The 22564-nt window shown below is 38.9% G+C and overlaps 3 protein-coding genes across 3 annotated transcripts; all 3 read left to right on the forward strand.

The window, feature by feature from the left end:
* The first annotated feature begins 4259 nt into the window (after positions 1 to 4259).
* LOC149033722 (uncharacterized) lies at positions 4260 to 7023 on the forward strand. The gene is made up of 5 exons (XM_089170984.1): positions 4260 to 4832; positions 4951 to 5119; positions 5194 to 6529; positions 6596 to 6845; positions 6958 to 7023. Exons 1-5 carry the CDS (start codon positions 4260 to 4262, stop codon positions 7021 to 7023), a joined length of 2394 nt encoding a protein of 797 aa, XP_089027110.1.
* A 2036-nt stretch (positions 7024 to 9059) lies between these two features.
* Positions 9060 to 12173, forward strand: LOC149033723 (uncharacterized). The gene is made up of 2 exons (XM_089171024.1): positions 9060 to 11075; positions 11212 to 12173. Exons 1-2 carry the CDS (start codon positions 9772 to 9774, stop codon positions 11489 to 11491), a joined length of 1584 nt encoding a protein of 527 aa, XP_089027150.1. The 5' UTR covers positions 9060 to 9771; the 3' UTR covers positions 11492 to 12173.
* On the forward strand, positions 11539 to 13362 carry LOC149033724 (uncharacterized). Its single transcript, XM_089170989.1, has 3 exons — positions 11539 to 11547; positions 11605 to 12872; positions 12927 to 13362. Exons 1-3 carry the CDS (start codon positions 11539 to 11541, stop codon positions 13360 to 13362), a joined length of 1713 nt encoding a protein of 570 aa, XP_089027115.1.
* Positions 13363 to 22564: the final 9202 nt, after the last annotated feature.

The following is a 22564-nucleotide window of genomic DNA, read 5'->3' on the forward strand; positions in this document are numbered from 1 at the left end:
GCTTAAACGAAATTAATTATAAATTGACTACAACAAATATTGTTTGTAATACTTAACGATTTTTGACACTTCTTTTTGTCTAACTAATTTTTTTTGTTTGATGTTGCAAATATTTTTCATGATTATAAATATTAACAAAATTTAAATATATTTTGTTGTGTATTTTTTTTCTATTTTCTAATTATACAATTATACTAAATTTTATTATAATATAGTAATTATTATATATTACTTATTATATATAATATATAATGTGTGTAGAGAGAGTTTTTATATATATAAATCGTATATACAGATAACCCTTCTATAACACGGTAGATAAATTCCTTGAAAATGCCGTGTTGTATGAGACTTTTGTTTTCAGGCCACGGAGATGTAAAAAAAATTCTTTCCGTAACACTGTATCTTTAAGATGGCAAGCCTCGCCGTGGCTGTAGAAATACAGTGTTTTATTTTATGTTTTTGAAAGAAACCCGTGTTTTAGGATGTCGTGTTGTGGTAGGGTTCCCGCAATTTATGAATCGTGATATAGTGAAACCCTGTTATAAGGTTCCGTGTTGTAGGAAAGCAACCTGTATTATGTATTATATGTAGGGAATATTATTTAGGGTGAGAGGTGCGAGGTGAACATACACCCAGTTTAATCCTACTAATAAGATTTATTTAAAACAGGTATTAGAAAAAGTACAATATTAGTTTCACAATCTTACGGTTACAACTTAGTTGAGCGACTGTATTCTGACAACTAATAACGACTTATAATACAACTGCGACTGTTACGACTGATGACTTACTGCCGCGACTACTGCTGCTTACTTCTTATTTTTTTCCACGTATTTTATATCAGAAACAACCTATACCCCTTTGGAGAGAGAAGGAACTAACGAATCTTATTGACTAATAGCATAAGGATCCACCCCATAGTCCCCCGACGGGTACAGCCTATGGTTTTCGGTAGTGGGAACTATGCATAAAGAAACTTGATCTGGAACATCAAAATATTATCTATTTTTATGGTATTGCATATGTTTACATAGGAATCCGAAATTTCTCAAATGGTCTTAACACTGCACAAAGGGTTTTTATTGCACCAATATATCCCGATAATCCTTAGGTTTGTTTATGGTTTTATAGCCTTTCTAATCTTTTCTTTTAGTCTCTGAATAGAGTTTTCCTTTCCAAAAAATAATAAATAAAGAAAAGGACTAAATACTAGTTTTTCGTCTACATTTGCTACGCCTAAAACTTTCCAACATATATATAATAATAATAAATATTTAATATAATTAATTTACAATAGTATTTTTATTAATAATTAATAAATTATACTAATCGAGCGCGTTGATAAACAATTATATTTCAAACTACGATAACGGATTACAATATTTTCCTTTTATACTGCTTTTAAGAATTTAATGATTATGTTTATATTATGTATGTGTAAGTATAATTTAGAATAATAAGTATGTATCAAGCTGTTAGAGATATTTATATTTACCCATCGCGCGAAAATTACTATTATATAATATAACAATATATGTATTTAGATTTTCAGTCTAGTGCTAATAATAAGACTAAGTAGATTACTTGTTTTATTTAAGATAGAAAATCTTTTGAAATATGGAACAAGAATTGGTTGTTTCTTATTATTTAAAAAAAAGAGTTTAATCATAATTAACTAATTAGTAATCATTTTTTAACTTTGTCGTTTTACAATATTTACATATATAAATGATATATTAAACAAATATATATATACATATATATATACAGTAAACGCAAAAGGTAAGTTAAATATATTTAAAATATGACTTATTTATGCGATTAATATATCTATTACAAAAATTTAATAACTTTCGTTTTATAGTTTAAACGTCTAACTCGAGAAAGAATTGAATAAAATTTGTCGCATATAAAACGCGTCTATCTGCAAATTGTAATCGATATGTACATGGTAAAATATTTTCTTTCATTATTACCGATTGATCCCAGAAGACCACCATCTATCGAAGACAATGATCTTGACATTGACAGTTATAACTTGTTAGAATCTGTTGATTCATTACATACTGAACAATATATGCCTTAGTTTGATGTAATGGAACGTTTGCAATATGATGAATATTCTACCTACAGTGATTTCATAAAGGCATTGAGAACTGCTAAAAAAACTGATGTATATTGTCACTAGGGAAGATCGTGACCTGTAACTCTAGAAAATGAACGAAATTATACTTAATCGATAGAAAATCGAAAATAATAAGACATATATTTAATTTTAAATACACATAATAATTTAGAAATATATTAAAACAACATTTTATTTAAAAAAACCACAGCAAATAGTGGCCTATATATATATATATATTGTATGTATATTTTGTTGATATAAAATGATGGTACGTTTTGTAACAATTCACAAAGACATAGAAAATTATTCTCTTATCGTCAATGCGCATAATAATCGTAAAGAAAGGGAGGATTTACTTCCACCTCATCGACTATTTTTTATTTTTTTGTAAAGTACCAATCATTATTCCAAAGTTGTGGACAACTAAGTAACCACTGTAGTTTTTGATCATATACAATCATAAAAACTACACGTTTATGAGCTAACCATTAATCAAATATTTCTGATATCTTACCGAGAAATTTATGAAAGTGTGACTAGTAACGATCTGAATCTTAAATATAATTGTTAAGAAAAAAGATGGAAAAATGATTTTAAAGAGCTTTATTCTTTATGATGGTTACATAATTACGGTTACATTCTTATCTGTCTGCCGGCTATACTATAAGCAATCTACTTCTGTTACATTATACCATACGACTGGCTGCTGCCAACACCCTGCAGCCTATATATCCCATACTTACAACAAAGTCGCTGACACATTTCCGTCAGCATTCTCAGTAACCCTGATTACATCAGCATTCCCAGTACACCCGAGTAAGGCACACCGGAATACCGATAGACGCAACAGACACCCGATACAATAAGCATAAATTTATCTTTTGACTAATATTCCAACAATAATGACTCTTGTGAAGAACTCTCACCTGCATCGTATACGGACATGTGTCTAGGAAGATCTATTGTTAAAAAAGGAAATATTGGAAAGGGTTATTCGGTCATAAAACCTAAGGTATCAATAACATGTGAGGGTAATAAAATTCCACATGTTTCATCGGACCCGGCGAGCAATTGTAAATATTTGTTTAGGTTTTATGTTTCCGATAAAGATCTCCTTGTACACTGTTCCTTCTAACGAAAAACATATGTAGACCTTGGACTTTGCTTGGACCTTGCACCCTTGTGCTATTGGTCAATCGAACTAAGAATCTCCTACTCTTTCCAAAAGGGGTGTTACTTATTAGACTATAAATGCGTGGAAAGAGGGAGACTGTGGGTGACTGTTATTAGAACTACTAGAGTTACTGTTACTAAGGATCGGGAGTCGAGTGTTCGTCATTATTCGTCTTATTCGTTCCACTCGTCTTATTCGTGTTATTAGAAATTATTAGTCTTATTCGTTTTACTCGTCTTATTCGTGTTATTAGTATTATTCGTCTTATTTTATATTATTCGTATATTTGTAACATTTCTACATACTGTAATATTCGTATTGTGCTTACTTGTTAAAATAAAGCTGTTTTTTGTTGTTTACCTTCAATCATCACGAGTTCCTAAGGTGTTTTACACATTTTCTGGCAACCGTGACAGGACCTTTCGGTGGTGATTGAAGAATTGTGCTGATAGTAAGTGTTATTTAACCTCAAAAATGGAAGCAGCGAAGAAACAAAGAACGGTTCAACGTACGCTTTTTACGAGGAGCTTGAACGCCTTCTCCATGAAATGTGGTAATGCGACTGTTTCCCAAAGTGAACGGCTCGTGGCCTGGCAACTGCTTGAATCAAAAATGCAGGAGTTGGAACTAGCTAATACGAAATATATCGAGCTGTTATCAGAAGTGGCGGAGGAGGCAGCGATTGAAGCTGAAATGGAAGCTCATGATGCGTACAAACAGAAGTTTCTGGAAGGGAGGTTAAAATTTCAGACCTGTAATGGTACTCAAATTGGACGGGAAGCGAATTCGGTCCAGACAGCAGCACAAAGTGGGAAGCCGTTCAAACGCCCACTCTTAAAAGTGGTAAAGTATGGTGGTGGCGTGAGCACGTGGCTTCAGTTTTGGTCGCATTTTCGAAAAATTCATGAAGATGAGTCTGTTTCCAAAGAGGATAAATTAGAATATTTGTAACAAATGATGGAAGAAGGCTCAAAGGCTGAAGATATAGTAAATGGATTTCCTACCACAGCTGAAAATTATGATAAAGCTTTCGAGAGCATTAAAAATCGCTTTGGGAGAGAAGATCTACTAATCGAATTTTATACACGGGAATTGCTCTCATTAGCATTACAGAATGCGACCAATAAAGGAAGACAAGTAAGTGTTTCGACCATGTATGATAAGATATCGGCGCAAATCCGCGCTCTCGAGACGCTTGGTGTCAAAACAAATAATTGTGCAACGATGCTCTATCCGCTCGTCGAGTCCTCGCTGCCAGAAGAGATCCTGAGGACGTGGCAACGCTCGCCGTTGAGTTCAGGGGCGTATGACGACGCAGCCGAGGGTGGTTCTACTACAGACCGTCTGTCGAGACTTCTACAATTCCTGAAGGCAGAGGTTGCAAATGAAGAAAGAATCAGCATGGCGATCAACGGCTTCAAGTCTCAGGTTGCGACGGGGAGAAAGGACGAGTACAAGAGTAAGGACAAAGTTAGTTCGTCGGTGATGCAACCGAGTGCGAGCGCATTATATTCGGGTGAGAGAAAGGTAAAAAATTGAAGAAAAAATAATATTAATCTCACAGAATTACAAAGAAATGTCGATGATTCGAGCGAGACAATCGATGTTTTAATAGGTGCGGACGTAGCTGGTAAGCTTTTTACAGGAAGAAAAACTCGATGTAGATAAGAGTTTGTCGGCATTTAAAACAAGATTAGGTTGGGTTATCATGGGTAAAACACCTAAGGTAACCAAGGAGGATGATGTGATTAGTGAGTTGTCAATGTTCGTGAGTGAAGCAAACATTTCGGATCTCTGGAAATTGGATGTTATAGGTATACGAGATCCCATTGAGAAAAATAATCGGCTAATGAATGAACAAAAAGTAAAAGAAAATTTTTAAGCACAGTCTCTATAACCGAAAACGGACGTTACACGGTTGATTTACCCTGGGTCGATGACCACGCGCCTCTTTCGCGTAATTTAGAAATGGCAAAAAGTAGATTAAGTAATACGGTGAGAAAATTAAATAAAGATGGGTATCTGGAAAAATATGATAGAGTATTCTCGGAGTGGCTCGAACAGGGTATAATTGAAGTTGTACCGGACAACGAGTTGAATGATCGAGCTCACTATTTACCTCATCGTCACGTCATAAAGTCTGGAAGTACTACTCCACTGCGGCCGGTGTTTGATGCTTCTGCGAGCGAGAAGGGTTTTCCTTCTCTAAATCAGTGTCTTGAAAAAGGGCCAAATCTTATAGAGGTAATTCCTGCAATTTTATTAAAATTTCGAGAAGACAATATAGCGGTAATTGCAGATATTCGCAAGGCCTTTCTTCAAATTGAAATTAATCCGAAAGATCGTGACTATTTAAGATTTTTATGGTTCGCGAAAGGAAAACTTATCGCCTTACGTCACCGACGCGTTGTTTTCGGTCTCACTAGTAGTCCATTTTTATTAGGTGCAGTATTAGAGTATCACATTTCTAAGATAAAAGGGGTACCAAAATATATTACTGAAAAGTTATCGAAATCCTTTTATGTAGACAATTGCGTCACCAGTGTTAAATCACCAGCGGAGTTGGAGACCTTTATTGAACAGGCAACATCGATAATGAAAAAAGGCGGTTTCGAATTACGAGGGTGGGAGTATACCCATGATAACTCGGAGAGAGAAGAAACTCGGGTGCTCGAGATTTTGTTTAATAAAGCCCGCGATACGATATCGGTTAACACTGTGTTGATTGACGAGATTAGTGACGAGATGACAAAACGTAAGATTCTTTCGATTTCACATAAGATATTTGATCCAATCGGGTTCACAGCACCGGTGATGATAATTCCGAGATTAATATTGAAAAGATTGTGTAAATCGGGATACGATTGGGATTCACCAGTAGATGAGAAATCACATAAGGAATTTTTTACGTGGTATAATCAGCTACATTACTTAAATAAAATAGAATTACCGAGAAGTTTCGGTGAAGACGTTTTCTCTCTACATACCTTTTGTGATGCGAGCCAATCAGCGTACGCTGCGGTAACATTTTTACGTATAGAGAACGAGAACGAAGTAAAATTGCATTTTTTGGCGGCGAAGGCGCGAATCGCACCAGATAATTCGACTATACCGCGTCTTGAACTCTTAGCCGCTTGCATAGGTAGTCGACAAACTGAAGATGTTCTACAGGCCATTAGTTGTAAAGATATACCCGTTTTTTGTTGGTCCGATTCGACTACTGTGTTAACATGGATAAATCGTGATAGTCAATAGGGCGTATTTGTGTGGAATCGCGTACGCGAAATTAGACATTTGTCAAAGTCGTGGACTTGGCAATATGTACCCAGTCCTCAAAATCCAGCCGATCTACCGTCGCGCGGCTGTCAAGCAAAACAATTGTACGATTCGCACTGGTGGGAGGGACCGGATTGGTTGTACGGGAATCGGGACACCTGGCCGTGTGCGAAAGGTGTCGTTGACGAAAGTGAGGTAAATAGCGAGCTCAAGAAGTCAGCTGAGCTCACGATGCTTAATGTGAAATGTGTAGATGTGAACTTGGTAAACAGGTTCTTCTCATATAGTAAATATCTAAGATTTTTATGTATTATGATTAGATTCAAGAATTTTTTGATAAAGAAAGATGTAAGAACCAAATATTTGACTTACAAAGTGTTTGGGAATTAATCTGCCCAATCAGAATGCTCAACAGTTGTCGCTCAATGAAGACTCGCCATAACTCATCTCGGCGGTGAAGAAGCGCCGTGACGCCGGCTTCTCAGGCAGCCATTGTTCTTTAGTTCTCTTCGACTCGTTCCATTCACACGTGTTTTCTCGGCTTTGTCTACGTCTTCTCACAAAGTCATAGGTTCGGTGGGATGAATATAATCTGCATCGTTCGATTCATAAGTGATTAATATAATCACGCCGTCTCAAGTCCACTCAGTATAACATTATCAGTGAAAGTTCGGAACGTAGTCCGCTCAACGGCCACTCAGTTCAAATCTAAACCGACACGCGGTGTACTCGTACGTATTTTTAATAAATCTGACCACTCACTGCAAATGCTCGGCGTTCTTCTCATTTATACCACTCATTTCCTCAACATTTGGTCCTTCGAGCCGGATCGAGCATTTGCAGTGCAGATTTGTAAAAATTCGGTAAAGTTCATTGTGTGCGGTATATTTCGTCATCTCATTTCCTTTGTTCGGGAAAGTAGTGCTAGCTCAAGTGGTGCTCTTACGCGTGACGTAGTGCCGTGTCACGCCATCTCTGTTACTCGGAAAAGTAGTGCCATCTCAGTCGCTTTGTTTCGCGCGAGATAGTGCCATCTCAAGTTGTGTGGCTACGCGTGACGTAGTGCCGTCTCACGCCCGCTCTTACGTCACGAGAAATAGTCCCACGCTCGCGTTAGTGTGACGCGTGAGCACCCCCTCTCTCACTCTCGAGTAGGGTGGGATATAGCCATCTCTCTTGCGAGTACGTGTCGTCTCACTCGCTTCGCGCGACCCGCGAATACTACTCCCACTCTCACTCCCGAGTAGCGGGCTATTGTCATCTCGTTCGCGATGTTTACCAAATAGTGCCGTTACCTCTTGCGACATTGTTCTCTCATTGGCACTACTTATTATCAGTGACTCTCAGTACAATCTCAATTAAACAGTGACCATCTCTACAGACTTCTCATTTAATTATCACAATGGTGCTTGTGCGGGATGAAGAGAAAAAGGCCAAGACCACAAGCAGTGGTGATGATCAACCGATCTCTCAGACAGCTCAACCGACCAGCCTGACGGTACCCTCGACGTCCACTCATGGCCAAGGCACCCGGTCAAGAAGCCAATCGCCTGCGGCACTCACGACAGAATTCACGTTACGGGTGCAGGCACAAAGGGAGATCCTCGTGTCGATAGAGGATATATTTAGTCAGGTTAGTGACGCATCCGAATCGATCACCCTGACAGAGGTGACCATGTTGCTCGAGCAGCTAGATGAGCTCCATGGATCGTTCGGCCAAGAGCACGCTCAACTGGTATGTAGTTGGCCTCCCAACCAGATGAGCCATCCTCACCTCACGGAGACGGTCAACATCAGTGAGACAAAATTGATGATCAAGACAAAACGACTGCTTGGTCGAATTAAGGAACGACTCACTCAGAACACTCAGCCCACTACTTCACCCGACGATAGTGCTCGTGCCCGCTCCCGGCTCCCTGAATTGACAGTGCCAACATTCAGTGGAGACTGCCGGAAATGGCCTGATTTCAAGGCCATGTTCAGCTCAGTGATAGCAGACCGCTCGGATCTCAGTGATCTGGAAAAGTTCCAGTATTTAAAATCAGCGATGCAGGGTGAGGCCTATGAGATCGTTGCCAACATCACGCCTGACAATTCATCGTTCGACTCGGCTTGGACCTTGCTCACATCAAGGTTTGAGAACAAACGCCTCATTATAAAATCACACCTGGAAAGACTGCTCAACCTCAAACCAATGCAGAGACGCCAAGCCACATCGCTGACTAAAATGGTCAATATTATTAACGAGACTACTCAGGCACTCAGAACACTCACAGTGGAGAGCAATAATGATTGCCTCATGGTCACTCTGCTCAGTGGACTGCTCGATCAGGACACTCGCGAGAGGTGGGAGACATCTCTTGCATCTACAGACGAATTCCCGACACTCAGCCAGCTCACCGAATTTCTGATCGCTCGTGCTCGCACATTGGAGACTATAGAATCCTTATCCACGCCTGCTCAACCCAATGTGCCAAAAGGGGCTAAGACTACTCGGACAAGCTCACATCAGGCCTCTCAGCAGCCCCCAGTCAGCTCATCAAAGCCTGTTACTCATCAGACTTCTCGTCCTGCTCAGTCACGAGCTGCATATCCGTGTGACTGTTGTGGGCAAGACCACTACATCGCAGTCTGCCCAAGGATGCGAAGCTATTCGGTCAACCAATGGGTACGGTTGATCAGGGACAGAAGTCTGTGTTGCAATTGCCTAGGCAGGCATAACTTAAGGAGGTGCAATAGCCGAATGCATTGCAAATCATGCAACAACTACCATCATACCCTGTTGCATGGTGCAGACCTCTCAATCGTTTTCGAACCATCTGGAGATGACTATCAGACCGCTCAGGAGGTGTCTAGCACACCCGCTCCTTCATCCAAGTCCTCTCAAGCATGAAGCTCAGAGCAGCTCTTTGAGAGTTGCGATCATCTCACGTCTAACTCAGCCCATCTCAGTCATCTCACATTGCTGGCCACAGCAACAGCAATAGTCGTCTCAGCCGCTTCTTCAACTCAAGTTCGTCTGCTCATCGACCCTGGATCAGAAATCTCATTCATCTCAGAAAAGCTCACCCAGCAGCTCAAGTTACAACGTAGGCACTCAAGGCTGGACGTTTATGGTGTCGGTGGAACACGGACGTCTCAAACAAGAGGAATTGTCACGCTTAACCTTCAATCAAGGTATAGACTACTCATGGTGACAATTTCAGCTCACGTGTTAAAGACAGTTACCACCATCCTGCCGGCCATAAAGACTCAACAGGAACCCGAATGGCCACACCTGAAGGGTTTACCTCTAGCTGATCCAGAATTTCTCGTTCCAAGGGCAGTAGATGTCATAATCGGAGCAGACTTCTACGGCCAACTCATTAGGCCTAATATCATTAGGTACTCAGCAGGAACTCCCATTGCTCAATTATCAATATTTGGGTGGTTGGTCATAGGCCCAATTCAGGCACCGGTCACGCTTGCAAGGACAACTCATCTCGGCAGCTCTCAGGTATCAAACTCGTCCTTGCGAGAGTTGTTGACACGGTTCTGGGTCCAAGAAGAACCTCCATCATCGGACAACTCATCGCTTACTCCTGAGGAGCAAGAGTGTGAGCTCCACTTCAAGACCACTCACTCAAGGGACTCAACAGGGCGTTACATCGTCAGGATTTCTCTCAAATCGCCCCCAACAGTCCTGGGAGATTCTTATCAGACAGCTCATCGATCGCTCCAACGAATTCTCAGGCGACTTGGCAGAGACACTCAGTACGACCGATTGTACACTCAGTTCATGCGAGAGTATGAACAATCTCAGCACATGCTCAAGCTCGATGACATCTCAGTTGGTAGAAGGCCACATTACTATTTGCCTCATCATGGGGTAATTAAGCCAGACAGCTCCACCACGAAGCTCAGGGTTGTTTTCAACGGTTCAAGTGCCAGCTCCACTGGTCACTCGCTCAATGATATCATGCACGCTTGTCCTAATCTGATGCTCAACATCTTTGACTTGCTCATTTGGATACGTCAACTCAAGTATCTCTTTGCGACTGACATCACTAAGATGTACCGGCAAATCAAGATACATCCAGATGACCAGGATCTGCAACGCATCGTGTGGGTGAATGAACAGCAGGAGGAATCTCATTTTCAGCTCACTACAGTCACGTATGGAACCAAATCAGCACCGTTCCGGGCTGTACGAACGCTCCTTCAGCTTGCTGAAGACGAAGGCTCTCAGTATCCTCTTGCTGTCAAACCGATCACTCATGGGCGTTATGTTGACGACATCTTCGGAGGATCCGACACAGTGGAACAGCTCGTGGAGACTGCTCAACAACTCATACGGCTCTGCCATGCGGGCGGATTCCCGCTGGCTAAGTGGCACTCTACTTCTCAGGAACTGTTGAGAGAGGTCTCGTCTGAGCTTGGCGAGACCTCAGGCATCTCATTCAACGACTGCGATACCAAAATCCTTGGTATTCGATGGTCACCTCAACAGGACAGGTTTGACTTTTCAACAATCTCGGCTTCTCCCTCCAAACGATACTCGAAACGTCTTGTCCTCTCAGAAGTAGCACAAATTTTTGATCCATTAGGCTTCGCATCTCCAGTCATAATTAAGGCTAAGATTTTTCTTCAGGCTCTCTGGTTGCATAATCTCGACTGGGACGAACCACTCTCGGAACAGCTCATCTCACAATGGCTCAGCATCAGACAAGATCTCATTAGCCTGGCCAGGCTCTCTATCCCACGTTGGTTCAACACTCTCTCTAATTCAGCTGTTGAACTACATGGCTTCTCTGATGCATCGCAATTCGCAATGGCAGCCGTTGTGTATCTCATTGTTAACTCGTCGTCCACTGGCGCCAAGGTCTCTCTTATTTGCTCAAAAACGAAGGTCTCACCGCTCAAGCGGCTAACCATCCCGAGGTTAGAACTTTCAGCAGCGCTGCTACTCTCAACGCTCATGAATCATGTTTGCGCTACTCTAAACATGATCATAAATAAGACAACCTTGTGAACGGACTCTCAGGTAACTCTCACATGGATCAAAGCTCATCCATCAAGATGGAAAGATTACGTACGCAACCGCGTGATCAAAATTCAGGAACTCTCAAGGAACGCTCATTGGAGGTATGTGCCTGGCACATCAAACCCAGCTGACTGTGCATCGCGTGGGATAACCACAGATCAGTTGGAAAAGCACTCTCTATGGTGGACGGGACCACCATGGCTCACTCAATCAGTGGCATCATGGCCGGCTCAGATCGATACAACTCCTGATGACTCATGTGCAGAAGAAGCTCGTGCTCGTGTTGCACATCACGCGGTACGATCTTCTCCGAGTTATCATTGGGATCTCATTCATCGATACTCATCGCTCAACAGGTTGCTTCGAGTTACAGCTCTCTGCAATAGATTTCTCAAGAGGCTCTCAGGAGAGCTTGACTCGACACCAGCAGCCTGTATCTCAGCTAAAAGAATGGAAGACTCACGACTCTTTTGGGTCAAGGCCACTCAATCGGCGTACTACTCAGAAGAAATCTCAGTGCTCTCAAGACGATCTCAGCTGCCAAGTTCGCATCCACTCTCTAGACTCACCGCATTCATTGATGCCTGCGGTGTGCTCAGGGTGGGCGGTCGCCTCTCAAAGTCCGAACTCATGTACGAGGCAAAACATCCAGCTATCCTCCCTCGTAGCTCCAGGCTTTCAGAACTTATCATCGCCCATGCTCACAAGAAAACGATGCATGGAGGCACTCAGTCGACTCTGGCACTCATCAGACAACTCTACTGGATCATCGGAGGAAGAGCTCCAGTGAAGTCATATGTTCTCAGGTGTGTGGTGTGTGCTCGTTACAGGGGGATCCGTGCTCAGCAACTGATGGGCCAACTACCTCTGGCGCGAGTCACTCCATCACGCCCGTTTTCTCACACAGGCATTGACTACGCTGGACCGCTCACGCTCAAGACTTGGAAGGGACGTGGCTCCAAAACTCATAAGGATTACTCAGCAGAGGGTTTCATTGCAACGTACAGACGCTTCACCTCAAGACGGGGTGTCCCGTCAGACATTTACGCTGATTGTGGCACCAACTTCTTGGGCGCTGAAGCTAAGCTCAAGCAATGTTTCTCAGAAAGCTCTTCAGGACATCGGGAGATCTCTTCTCTGCTAGCTCAAGACAACACACAGTGGCATTTCAACCCGCCTGCAGCTCCCCACATGGGTGGGAAATGGGAAGCAGTAGTCAAGTCTCTGAAGTTCCATCTCAGAAGATCAGTCGGAGACACACTGCTTACGTATGAGGAGACTTCCACACTCCTAGCTTAAGTTGAAGCCATTCTCAACTCTAGACCACTCGAACCGCTCAGTGAAGATCCAGAAGACATCTCAGTGCTCACTCCAGGGCACTTTCTCATCGGAACGGCACTCAATGCTGTTCCTGAAGGCTCACTCTTGGATATCTCAGCAAGCCGGCTCTCCAGATGGCAATTCATCCAGCAACGAGTTCAGCATTTCTGGCGCATGTGGTCAACTCAATATCTGCAACAACTACAAGCCATCTCAAAATGGCATCACGCTCACAATCAAATTAAGGTAGGTTCTCTCGTTCTCCTTACTGATGAGCGTTTGCCTCCAGGAAAATGGCCCATGGCTAGGGTACTCAAATTGCTGCCAGGGGAGGATGGACTCACCAGGGTGGTATCGCTAAAGACGGCTACCACAACACTCACCAGGCCGATCACCAAGCTCGCAGTCCTTCCAGTAGCCGCTCAGAAGGCAGCATAACTCATCATCAACTTCGTTGCTGATGGCGGGCGGAAATGTTTGGGAATTAATCTGCCCAATCAGAATGCTCAACAGTTGTCGCTCAATGAAGACTCGCCATAACTCATCTCGGCGGTGAAGAAGCGCCGTGACGCCGGCTTCTCAGGCAGCCATTGTTCTTTAGTTCTCTTCGACTCGTTCCATTCACACGTGTTTTCTCGGCTTTGTCTACGTCTTCTCACAAAGTCATAGGTTCGGTGGGATTAATATAATCTGCATCGTTCGATTCATAAGTGATTAATATAATCACGCCGTCTCAAGTCCACTCAGTATAACATTATCAGTGAAAGTTCGGAACGTAGTCCGCTCAACGGCCACTCAGTTCAAATCTAAACCGACACGAGGTGTACTCGTACGTATTTTTAATAAATCTGACCACTCACTGCAAATGCTCGGCGTTCTTCTCATTTATACCACTCATTTCCTCAACACAAAGAGATTCAAGAAACAGAAATAAAATTATTAAAATGTTTGCAACACGATATGTTCTTACCGAAAAACGATCCGAAATTTTCAGCGATTAAAGTGTTCAAGCTTACTGATGGGTTACTACGATTAAAAACGAAGATAATACAGCGAAATGATAATTTCTCTTTTTTGTGTCCAATATTATTAGATAGCAGACATATAGTTGTGGAACTGCTAGTTCGCGAAACGCATGAGAGTATGAATCATGCTGGTGTACAGACTGTGATGTGTCAATTGAGAGAAAAATATTGGATATTACGTATGAGAAAAACTGTGCGGGAGATAATCTCAAAATGCGTTATTTGCAAAAGACAGGGTGCTAAGCCAATGAGAGTAAATCCCGCCCCTCTGCCGCTGAATCGAGTCAAAGACGTCGCTGCGTTTCAAATAACGGGTGTAGATTTCGCAGGGCTATTATATTTACGCGGGCGACAGAAGGCCTAGATCTGTTTATTTACTTGCGCGGTCTATCGAGCCGTACATTTAGAACTCGTAACCGCTATGTCGACGGCGGCATTTCTAGATGCGTTAGATAAGTTTATTAGTCGCCGCGGTCGACCATCGGTCATTTATAGTGACAATGGCACGAATTTTCTTGGAGCTAATAACATGTTCGAAAGATTAAATTGGAATGCAATCGCTAAGTATAGCTCCGCAAAACAAATAAATTGGATCTTTAATCCACCGACTGCAGCATGGTGGGGAGGTTGGTGGGAGAGCCTAATAGGTATGGTAAAAGTCATTCTGCGAAAAATTCTAGGAAAAGCGTGCCTCACATACGAGCAAATGTATACTGTATTAGTTAACTACGAGCGCACCATAAATTCGCGTCCTTTGACGTACGTGTCGGATTCGCCGGATGACTTAAGGCCTCTTACCCCGGCCATGTTTCTGCAAGATCTTAGAGAATCTGAATGTCCAGATGTAGATATTAGTAGAAGAATCAATTTTGATAAAGCTATTCGATATAAGCAAGAACTTATAAAACATTTACGGGAACGCTTTCGAAAAGAATATCTTAGTCAACTAGTTTTAAAAGGCGACGTAAAAGAATCTCGTATCTTGAGACCAGGTGATGTCGTCATGATAGGCGACGACAGTCGAAAACGTATCGGGTTGCCTTTGGCTAGAATCGAAAGGCTGATAATGGGTCGTGACGGTACAGCGAGGGTCGCGATTCTGCGAACCAAAGAAGGAAGTTTAAAGAGACCGTTACAACGTATTTATCCGCTGGAAGTCGAGAGCGATATAGATAGTATGAATGTAGAGGACGAAAGTGTGACAATGAATGAGAAAATTACTCCTACCAATGCCAGAGGAAAAGAGTGTAAACCTAAGACGGAATGCGATATGACAGACATAGTAAAAACGCGAAGTGGACGTATCAGTAAGAAACCTTGTTTTTATAAAGCGTAATCTCTGCGTAATTTGTATTTTTATTTTACTCTGAAAATTAGTATAATAACGTGTATGTGGAGTTGATAACTCCAGGTGGGAGGATGTGAAGAACTCTCACCTGCATCGTATACGGACATGTGTCTAGGAAGATCTATTGTTAAAAAAGGAAATATTGGAAAGGGTTATTCGGTCATAAAACCTAAGGTATCAATAACATGTGAGGGTAATAAAATTCCACATGTTTCATCGGACCCGGCGAGCAATTGTAAATATTTGTTTAGGTTTTATGTTTCCGATAAAGATCTCCTTGTACACTGTTCCTTCTAACGAAAAACATATGTAGACCTTGGACTTTGCTTGGACCTTGCACCCTTGTGCTATTGGTCAATCGAACTAAGAATCTCCTACTCTTTCCAAAAGGGGTGTTACTTATTAGACTATAAATGCGTGGAAAGAGGGAGACTGTGGGTGACTGTTATTAGAACTATTAGAGTTACTGTTACTAAGGATCGGGAGTCGAGTGTTCGTCATTATTCGTCTTATTCGTTCCACTCGTCTTATTCGTGTTATTAGAAGTTATTAGTCTTATTCGTTTTATGCGTCTTATTCGTGTTATTAGTATTATTCGTCTTATTTTATATTATTCGTATATTTGTAACATTTCTACATACTGTAATATTCGTATTGTGCTTACTTGTTAAAATAAAGCTGTTTTTTGTTGTTTACCTTCAATCATCACGAGTTCCTAAGGTGTTTTACACAACTCTACTCTTCTTAAATTTCTAAATATTTTTCTTTCTTTTTCAAAACATAGAGTCTATTCAATTCAGCGTAGTCTAATATAGAAATAACGTAGTCTAATATAGAGATAATTTAATCTAATATTAAGAAAATGTCTTATATAGAGATGACATAGTCTTATACAAAGATAATGTTGTCGACTATAGAGATATTGTAGCCTAATATAGAGATAATGTAGTCTAATGAAGAGATGATGTATTCAAATATCGAGATAATGTAGTCTAATATAGAGATAATGTAGTCTTATATAAAGATAATGTCTTAATATCAATAATGTTAATAAGTCTTATATGATAGTGAAAATTTAGTCTTATGTAAAGATAATTTTGTCGACTATAGAGATAATGTAGTCTAATAAAGAAATGATGTATTCTAATATCGAGATAATGTAGTGAAATATATAGAGATAATGTAGTCTTATATAAAGATGATGTAGTCTTATATAAAGATAATGTCTTAATATCAATAATGTTAATAAGTCCTATATGATAGATATAATGTAGTCTTATATAAAGATAATTTATTCGACTATAGAGATAATGTATTCTAATATAGAGATAATATAGTCTTATATAAAGATAATTTTGTCGACTATAGAGAAAATGTATTCTAATATAGAGATAACGTAGTTTAAGAGATAATATAGTCTAATATAGAGGTAATGTCGTCTAATAAAGACTCTCTTAAAGGTGTCTAAGGGCATATTAGTAATTTGCTTTTTTTTTTTTAACCATGTAAGGACCTTACTAATAAGGGTCCTTAGTCCTTTTGGGAAGGAGAAGATGGATATCATTTAAATATTAAACAAAGGAATCCAACTACAGGAACAACTTATAGATTATGTTAAAAATCTTTTTTTTTTAAACCAATAATTTTTGTTTATCTTATATATATTTTTATTTGCAGGTGAAGAACTGATCAAGAAAGTTAATGCGATGAACTTCTACGCATACCGGTTAATGAATCGTGCTAACGAAGATAATAACATTCTCCGATGCAGACGGCTATTTCATCAGTACATTGTCGATATGTATGTGACAATCAAAAGTGAGAGATTACGATATATAAAATTTAATCAAGCATAACTTCGTTCTGAAGAGTACATTCATTTGCGTGACTCCATAATCGGTAACTTAGATGCAACGAATGACATCAACAACACAGGTAGCGCATATATTCATCCATCATCATACATTGGTAGTCCGCGTCATATGCAAGAATATATTAAAGACGCCATGACTTACGTACGTGCATACGGCCGACTAAATCTTTTTATCACATTTACGTTTAATCCAAACTAGGATGAAATTAGAAATTTGCTGTTGTCAGGTCAAACATCGATGCATCGCCATGATATCACTGCACGTGTGTTCAAACGAAAATTATAATCTTTAATAAATTTGATTACACATCACTCGGTATTTGGTGAAACACGATGTTGGCTTTACTTTGTTGAATGGCAAAAACGAGGTTTATCTCATGCGCATATCTGGATTGGGTTAGTGGATAAAGTACGCCCAGAAGAAATTGACAAAATTATTTCAGAGGAAATTGTGAATTTGAATGTTGATCAAGAATTGTTTGACATTTTTACTACTAATATGATCCATGGTCCATGTGGTATTTTAAACATGGTATCACTATGCATGGATAATGGAAAATGTACGAAACATTTTCCAAAACCAAGTCAAACTGATACTATCACCTATATCGACGGTTATCCAGCTTACCGTCGTAGAGACATAGACAATGGCGGTCAATCATATGAATTGCGTCTGTCAAACGGTGTAAGAGTAAACATTGATAATCGCTGGGGGGGTTCTATATTCACCATTGCTGTTCAAAACCTATAAAGCACACATAAACGATAAGTTATGCAGTTCGGTGAAATCTATCAAGTACATTTGTAAGTACGTTCATAGGGGCAGTGATAAAGCTATATTTGCAAATATAAACGACAATGACGAGATAACACGTTACTAAATGGGCCGATACATAAGTAATAAAGAAGCTATTTGGACCATTTTTCCGTTTCCTATATATGAAAGGGATCCGTCTGTTGTACATTTGGTTGTGCATCTTGAAAATTGACAGCGTGTTTATTTAACAGAACATACTGCACTACAACTATCTTTAACAGCTCCAAAGAAAACTCTTACTGAATTTTTCCCCCTTTGTAATCGACAAGATGTTGTTGGTCAATTCGCAAAGACATTAATGTATACTAATGTTCTTAAATTTTTTACATAGAATAAACAATATAAAAGTTTGGAACCACGGAAACGAGGCATTTCAGACCCATGATTCGCTGACATATTTATGACAAATATTTTAGGCCAATTATATACAGTTCATCCTCAGCAACGCGAATGAATTTTTCTGCGTTTGTTATTGGTTAACGTTCCTAGACCGACATCCTTCCCATATTTGCCAAATATCAATGGTACTTTATACGCCACCTTCTTCGATGCGTGTCGTGAGTTACATTTATTGGAGAATGATAACCATTGAGTCCTCACACTTGCAGATGCAGCACTGAGCTCATCTTCACAGCAAATTCGTCAATTATTTTTAATAATATTGACAACGTGTTTTTTGTCTGAAGGACGCTCTGCTCTGTGGAACAAATATAAAGACTCAATGAGTGAGGATATTTTGCATCGGATTAGAATTACTAATCAGAATATCAATATTGAATTCTCCGAAGAAATATATAACGAAGCATTAATAATGATTGAGGATATTTGTATTCTTATTTCGAAAATGCCGCTCATCCATTTCGGCATGTCAGCGCCGAACCGCCTAGCAGCAGATATCATCAACAGCGATGTTCAACGTGAACACCAGTTCGATATGACTTCTTTGGCTACTTGTGTTGCTAATAATGAACGATTGCTTACTGCTGAGCAACAAAATGTATATGATCAAATTAACGTATCAATTGCAGCACAACAAGGTTGATTCTTTTTTTTTTTGACGCACCAGGTAGCACTGGTAAAACATTCCTTATCTCACTGATACTTGCGTGCATTCGATCACAAAATCATATTGCATTGGCAATTGCTTCATCCGGCATTGCAGCAACCTTACTGAATAGTAGACGGACTGTACATTCAGCACTTAAATTATCTTTGAATATTCATACTAATCCCGAAGCAATGTGTAACATGAAGAAGCATTTAGGCATAGCTAAAGTTTTGAGAAAATGCAAAATTATTATCTAGGATGAATGTACAATGGCCGACAAGCATTGGCTTGAAGCTCTCGACAGGTCTCAGAAAGATATCAAAGATAATACTTGGCTTTTTTGTGGTGTTTTACTGCTGCTGTCTGGTGATTTTAGACAAACATTACCCGTCATTCCACGTGCGACATATGCGGATGAAATAAACGCATGCATGAAAGAATCTTATCTGTGGCTAAGTGTCAGTAAATTATGCATTACTCTTAATATGCGCGTTCAACTTCAAAATGATCCATTAGCGTCAGGATTCTCTGAACAATTGTTAGACATTAACAATAGTAAAATTCAATTGTATGATGATACAATCCACAAAGATACAATCTTGGTGGAATTGTTAAAAATTTTATTATAAGTTATAGATATTTTTTCTGAAATTCATCAATTTGAGAAAAGGAAGAATGTTGGTTTATTCAGTTGTAAATAAATATAATGTATAAAAAACCAATTTAAAAAATGTACAATAATTTTAGCTATAAAAACATAATAACAATTGTTGTAATTTGTTTATATTTTTATTATAATTTGTACATCTTTTGTAAAATTGTAATAAATACAAAAGTAAAAAATATTTCTAAAATACTTCAATGCTTATAATTAACAATATTTTTAAATATCATTTGTCAACAGTTCTTATCATACTCAATCTACCATAAAATCTTTAATATTAAGAGAACAGTGATTAATCTGTTAAAATTACTCACATACTTTCTATTTAAATAAGATAATATTACAGTTTTACTAAATAATTATTATGATAATAATAATTATTGTTATAATTAATTTTTAAATTATTTGGGATGATTTATGAAACGATTTATGAAAAATCAAATTTTTCGTATAAGGAGACTTATGAAAATAATTTTATAACTTATAACTTAATTAACTGTAAAATATTCAATATTTAAATTTTGCTTTAAGATATGAAAGTATTGCTTACATTAAAAAGAAATCTATTATTCAGAATCATAAGCATTTTCTTTTTGTCCCTTTGCATTATTCTGAAGTAATGATTTAATCATATCTAAAATATCTTCATGACGTCGATGTTTTGATTTTAATTTTTTCATCTCTATTTCTCTATTTTGTTCTAATTCTTTTGTTCGTAACTGTAAGTATCGTTTTTTAGGTTGATTTTCTTCACTTTTCTGAATTAAATATTTTTGTCGAAATTCAGCATCTGCTTTTGCTTTCATTTCATTCATTTCAAGATGTTTGACCCATTCTTTTTCTAAAGCTATTGTTTGCCTTGCTAAGTTTCGAACCAGTTCCTCATGGCATTACTTTTTCCTTGTCTTTTGAACTGTTACTAATTGGTGTGTCAGATATATTTTCTTCGTTTTCATTTACTCTTTCTTTTTTAACAGATTTACCTACATTAGTTAGGTTAATAGAATCAGTTTTAGGAGATAAATTAGTAAGCGGACTATTTTTTATAGATTTTAACGGATTTGATGATCTAATGGAAGAAGTAGCTGTTAATTTATTTTTTTTTGCATTATCTGATCTATAACATCATAATAATCAAAGGTTTGATATTCACGTCCGCTTCTAGAATTATTGTCGAAACATGATTTATATTTAGAATAAAGAGCGTTTATCTTTCATTTAACTTGATCTGAAGAATACTGCAACAATTAATCAATATAAAAATAATGAATGTTGTTATTTATTCGTAATGAATAGATTTAGTTTTTCATTAAATATGTTACTAGTAAATCAAGTGATTTCAAATCAAGAGAAATTGCATTTCATAATTAATTTGTTTTTATTTGTATGGTCTATGTACTATCCGAAATGATCTTACGGTAATTATTCGGAAATCGCGAGAGTTATGTTACAAGCGTCCGAAATAGAGAATTACGAATACGCGAGAAAATAACGATAACGGATTTGTTTGGTTCGGATAGGCAAGTAAATAATCGAACTAGAAGCGTTGATTAAAATACTTCCGATTTATTTACGTCTTTACAATTAAGAAACCCGACAGAGAATGATCGTCGCTGACGCGAAGGCAGCGATGGATAGCACCTTCCCTTGCCCTTCCATCGTACTCGAGCACCAGGAGGATGTTTAGTCTACTCATGCTGATAACGGGGCCGGCCGCTCGGGCATTCCAGAGGCCCGGTGGCCGAGTTATATGACTCCTCCCTGCCGAAGTTCGAGGACGTCCTCGTCCTTGACGTCCGTGGTATGTTGCCTCCCCCCATGCTGCCTCCCCCTATTCTTACATTTATACAACAAGTAAACAAGCATGACCGATATCAGCAACAACACCAGTACAATCGAGGTTACCGATGTATGAAATTCCAATCCGAATGATTTATTAGGAGTTATGAATTTTGGGGTAGTTATTGTGGGTATTACCAAACTTTTCAGCGGTTCGAAATTCAGTTGATGATTCCTGATTATGAGAGGTTGTAAAAGATTAATTTGCTTTGCTTCTCCGAAATCTTTGTCGAGTTCGTACCCTTGGATTTGTAGGTTACCCCCCTGTACCAAATGTGTCCCCCTGATCATGGTCTCGTTGTTACCATACTTAATCTTTATATAGTAGTTGCTTGATATTAACGTTGAATTCTCGGTTAGTTTGTAAACGAGCACCAGTGAAGAGCCCACACCCACAATGATCGGCCCCGTTCCGACGGCCGTTATTTGTTGACATAAGTGTACTTCTTTATCAACGAGCCGACATTCCTTTGCATATAGCTTGATTGTAGGTCCAATTAAAGTCCAAGGTGTGGTAATAATTTCCGTTTGATTATTATTATTGATAATAGCAAGTCTTTGAATTAAGGCGAATTCAATGGGATTTAGGATAGGAATTTTAAGGGCATATATGATAGAGTCTTGGGTAAATACGATTGTTCCCCTAGTAAAGCGAAAATCTAACAAGCTATGATAATGTAACATAAGCTCCTTATAAGAATAAATACCCAAAAGGTGTGCACGAATATTTGACATTTGTTCGTATGTAAGTATTTCCAAATCGAATAATTGTTCCGAAAAGATGAAAGATCTTTTTATTTTGCCTAACAAATCGAGAAAATTTTGTCCCTGTATAATAAGCGTGGTTATTCCTTCGAAGAGATTAAATTTGATGTTTTGGTCATTCAAAGTTTTTGCCATATTTAACAAACTTCCGTTTATAATTCCTATGTTAGCGTTTATATCCTTGCCGACCTTATATATTACACTTATTGATTTATTTATCATGACTATATCCTCTTGCTGTTGATAGTTAAGTAGTTCTAA

This window comes from Polistes dominula, unplaced genomic scaffold (genome assembly GCF_049000335.1).
Source record: "Polistes dominula isolate Pdom_NZ unplaced genomic scaffold, Pdom_raw_medaka contig_269, whole genome shotgun sequence".
Classification (NCBI taxonomy): Eukaryota; Metazoa; Arthropoda; class Insecta; order Hymenoptera; family Vespidae; genus Polistes; species Polistes dominula.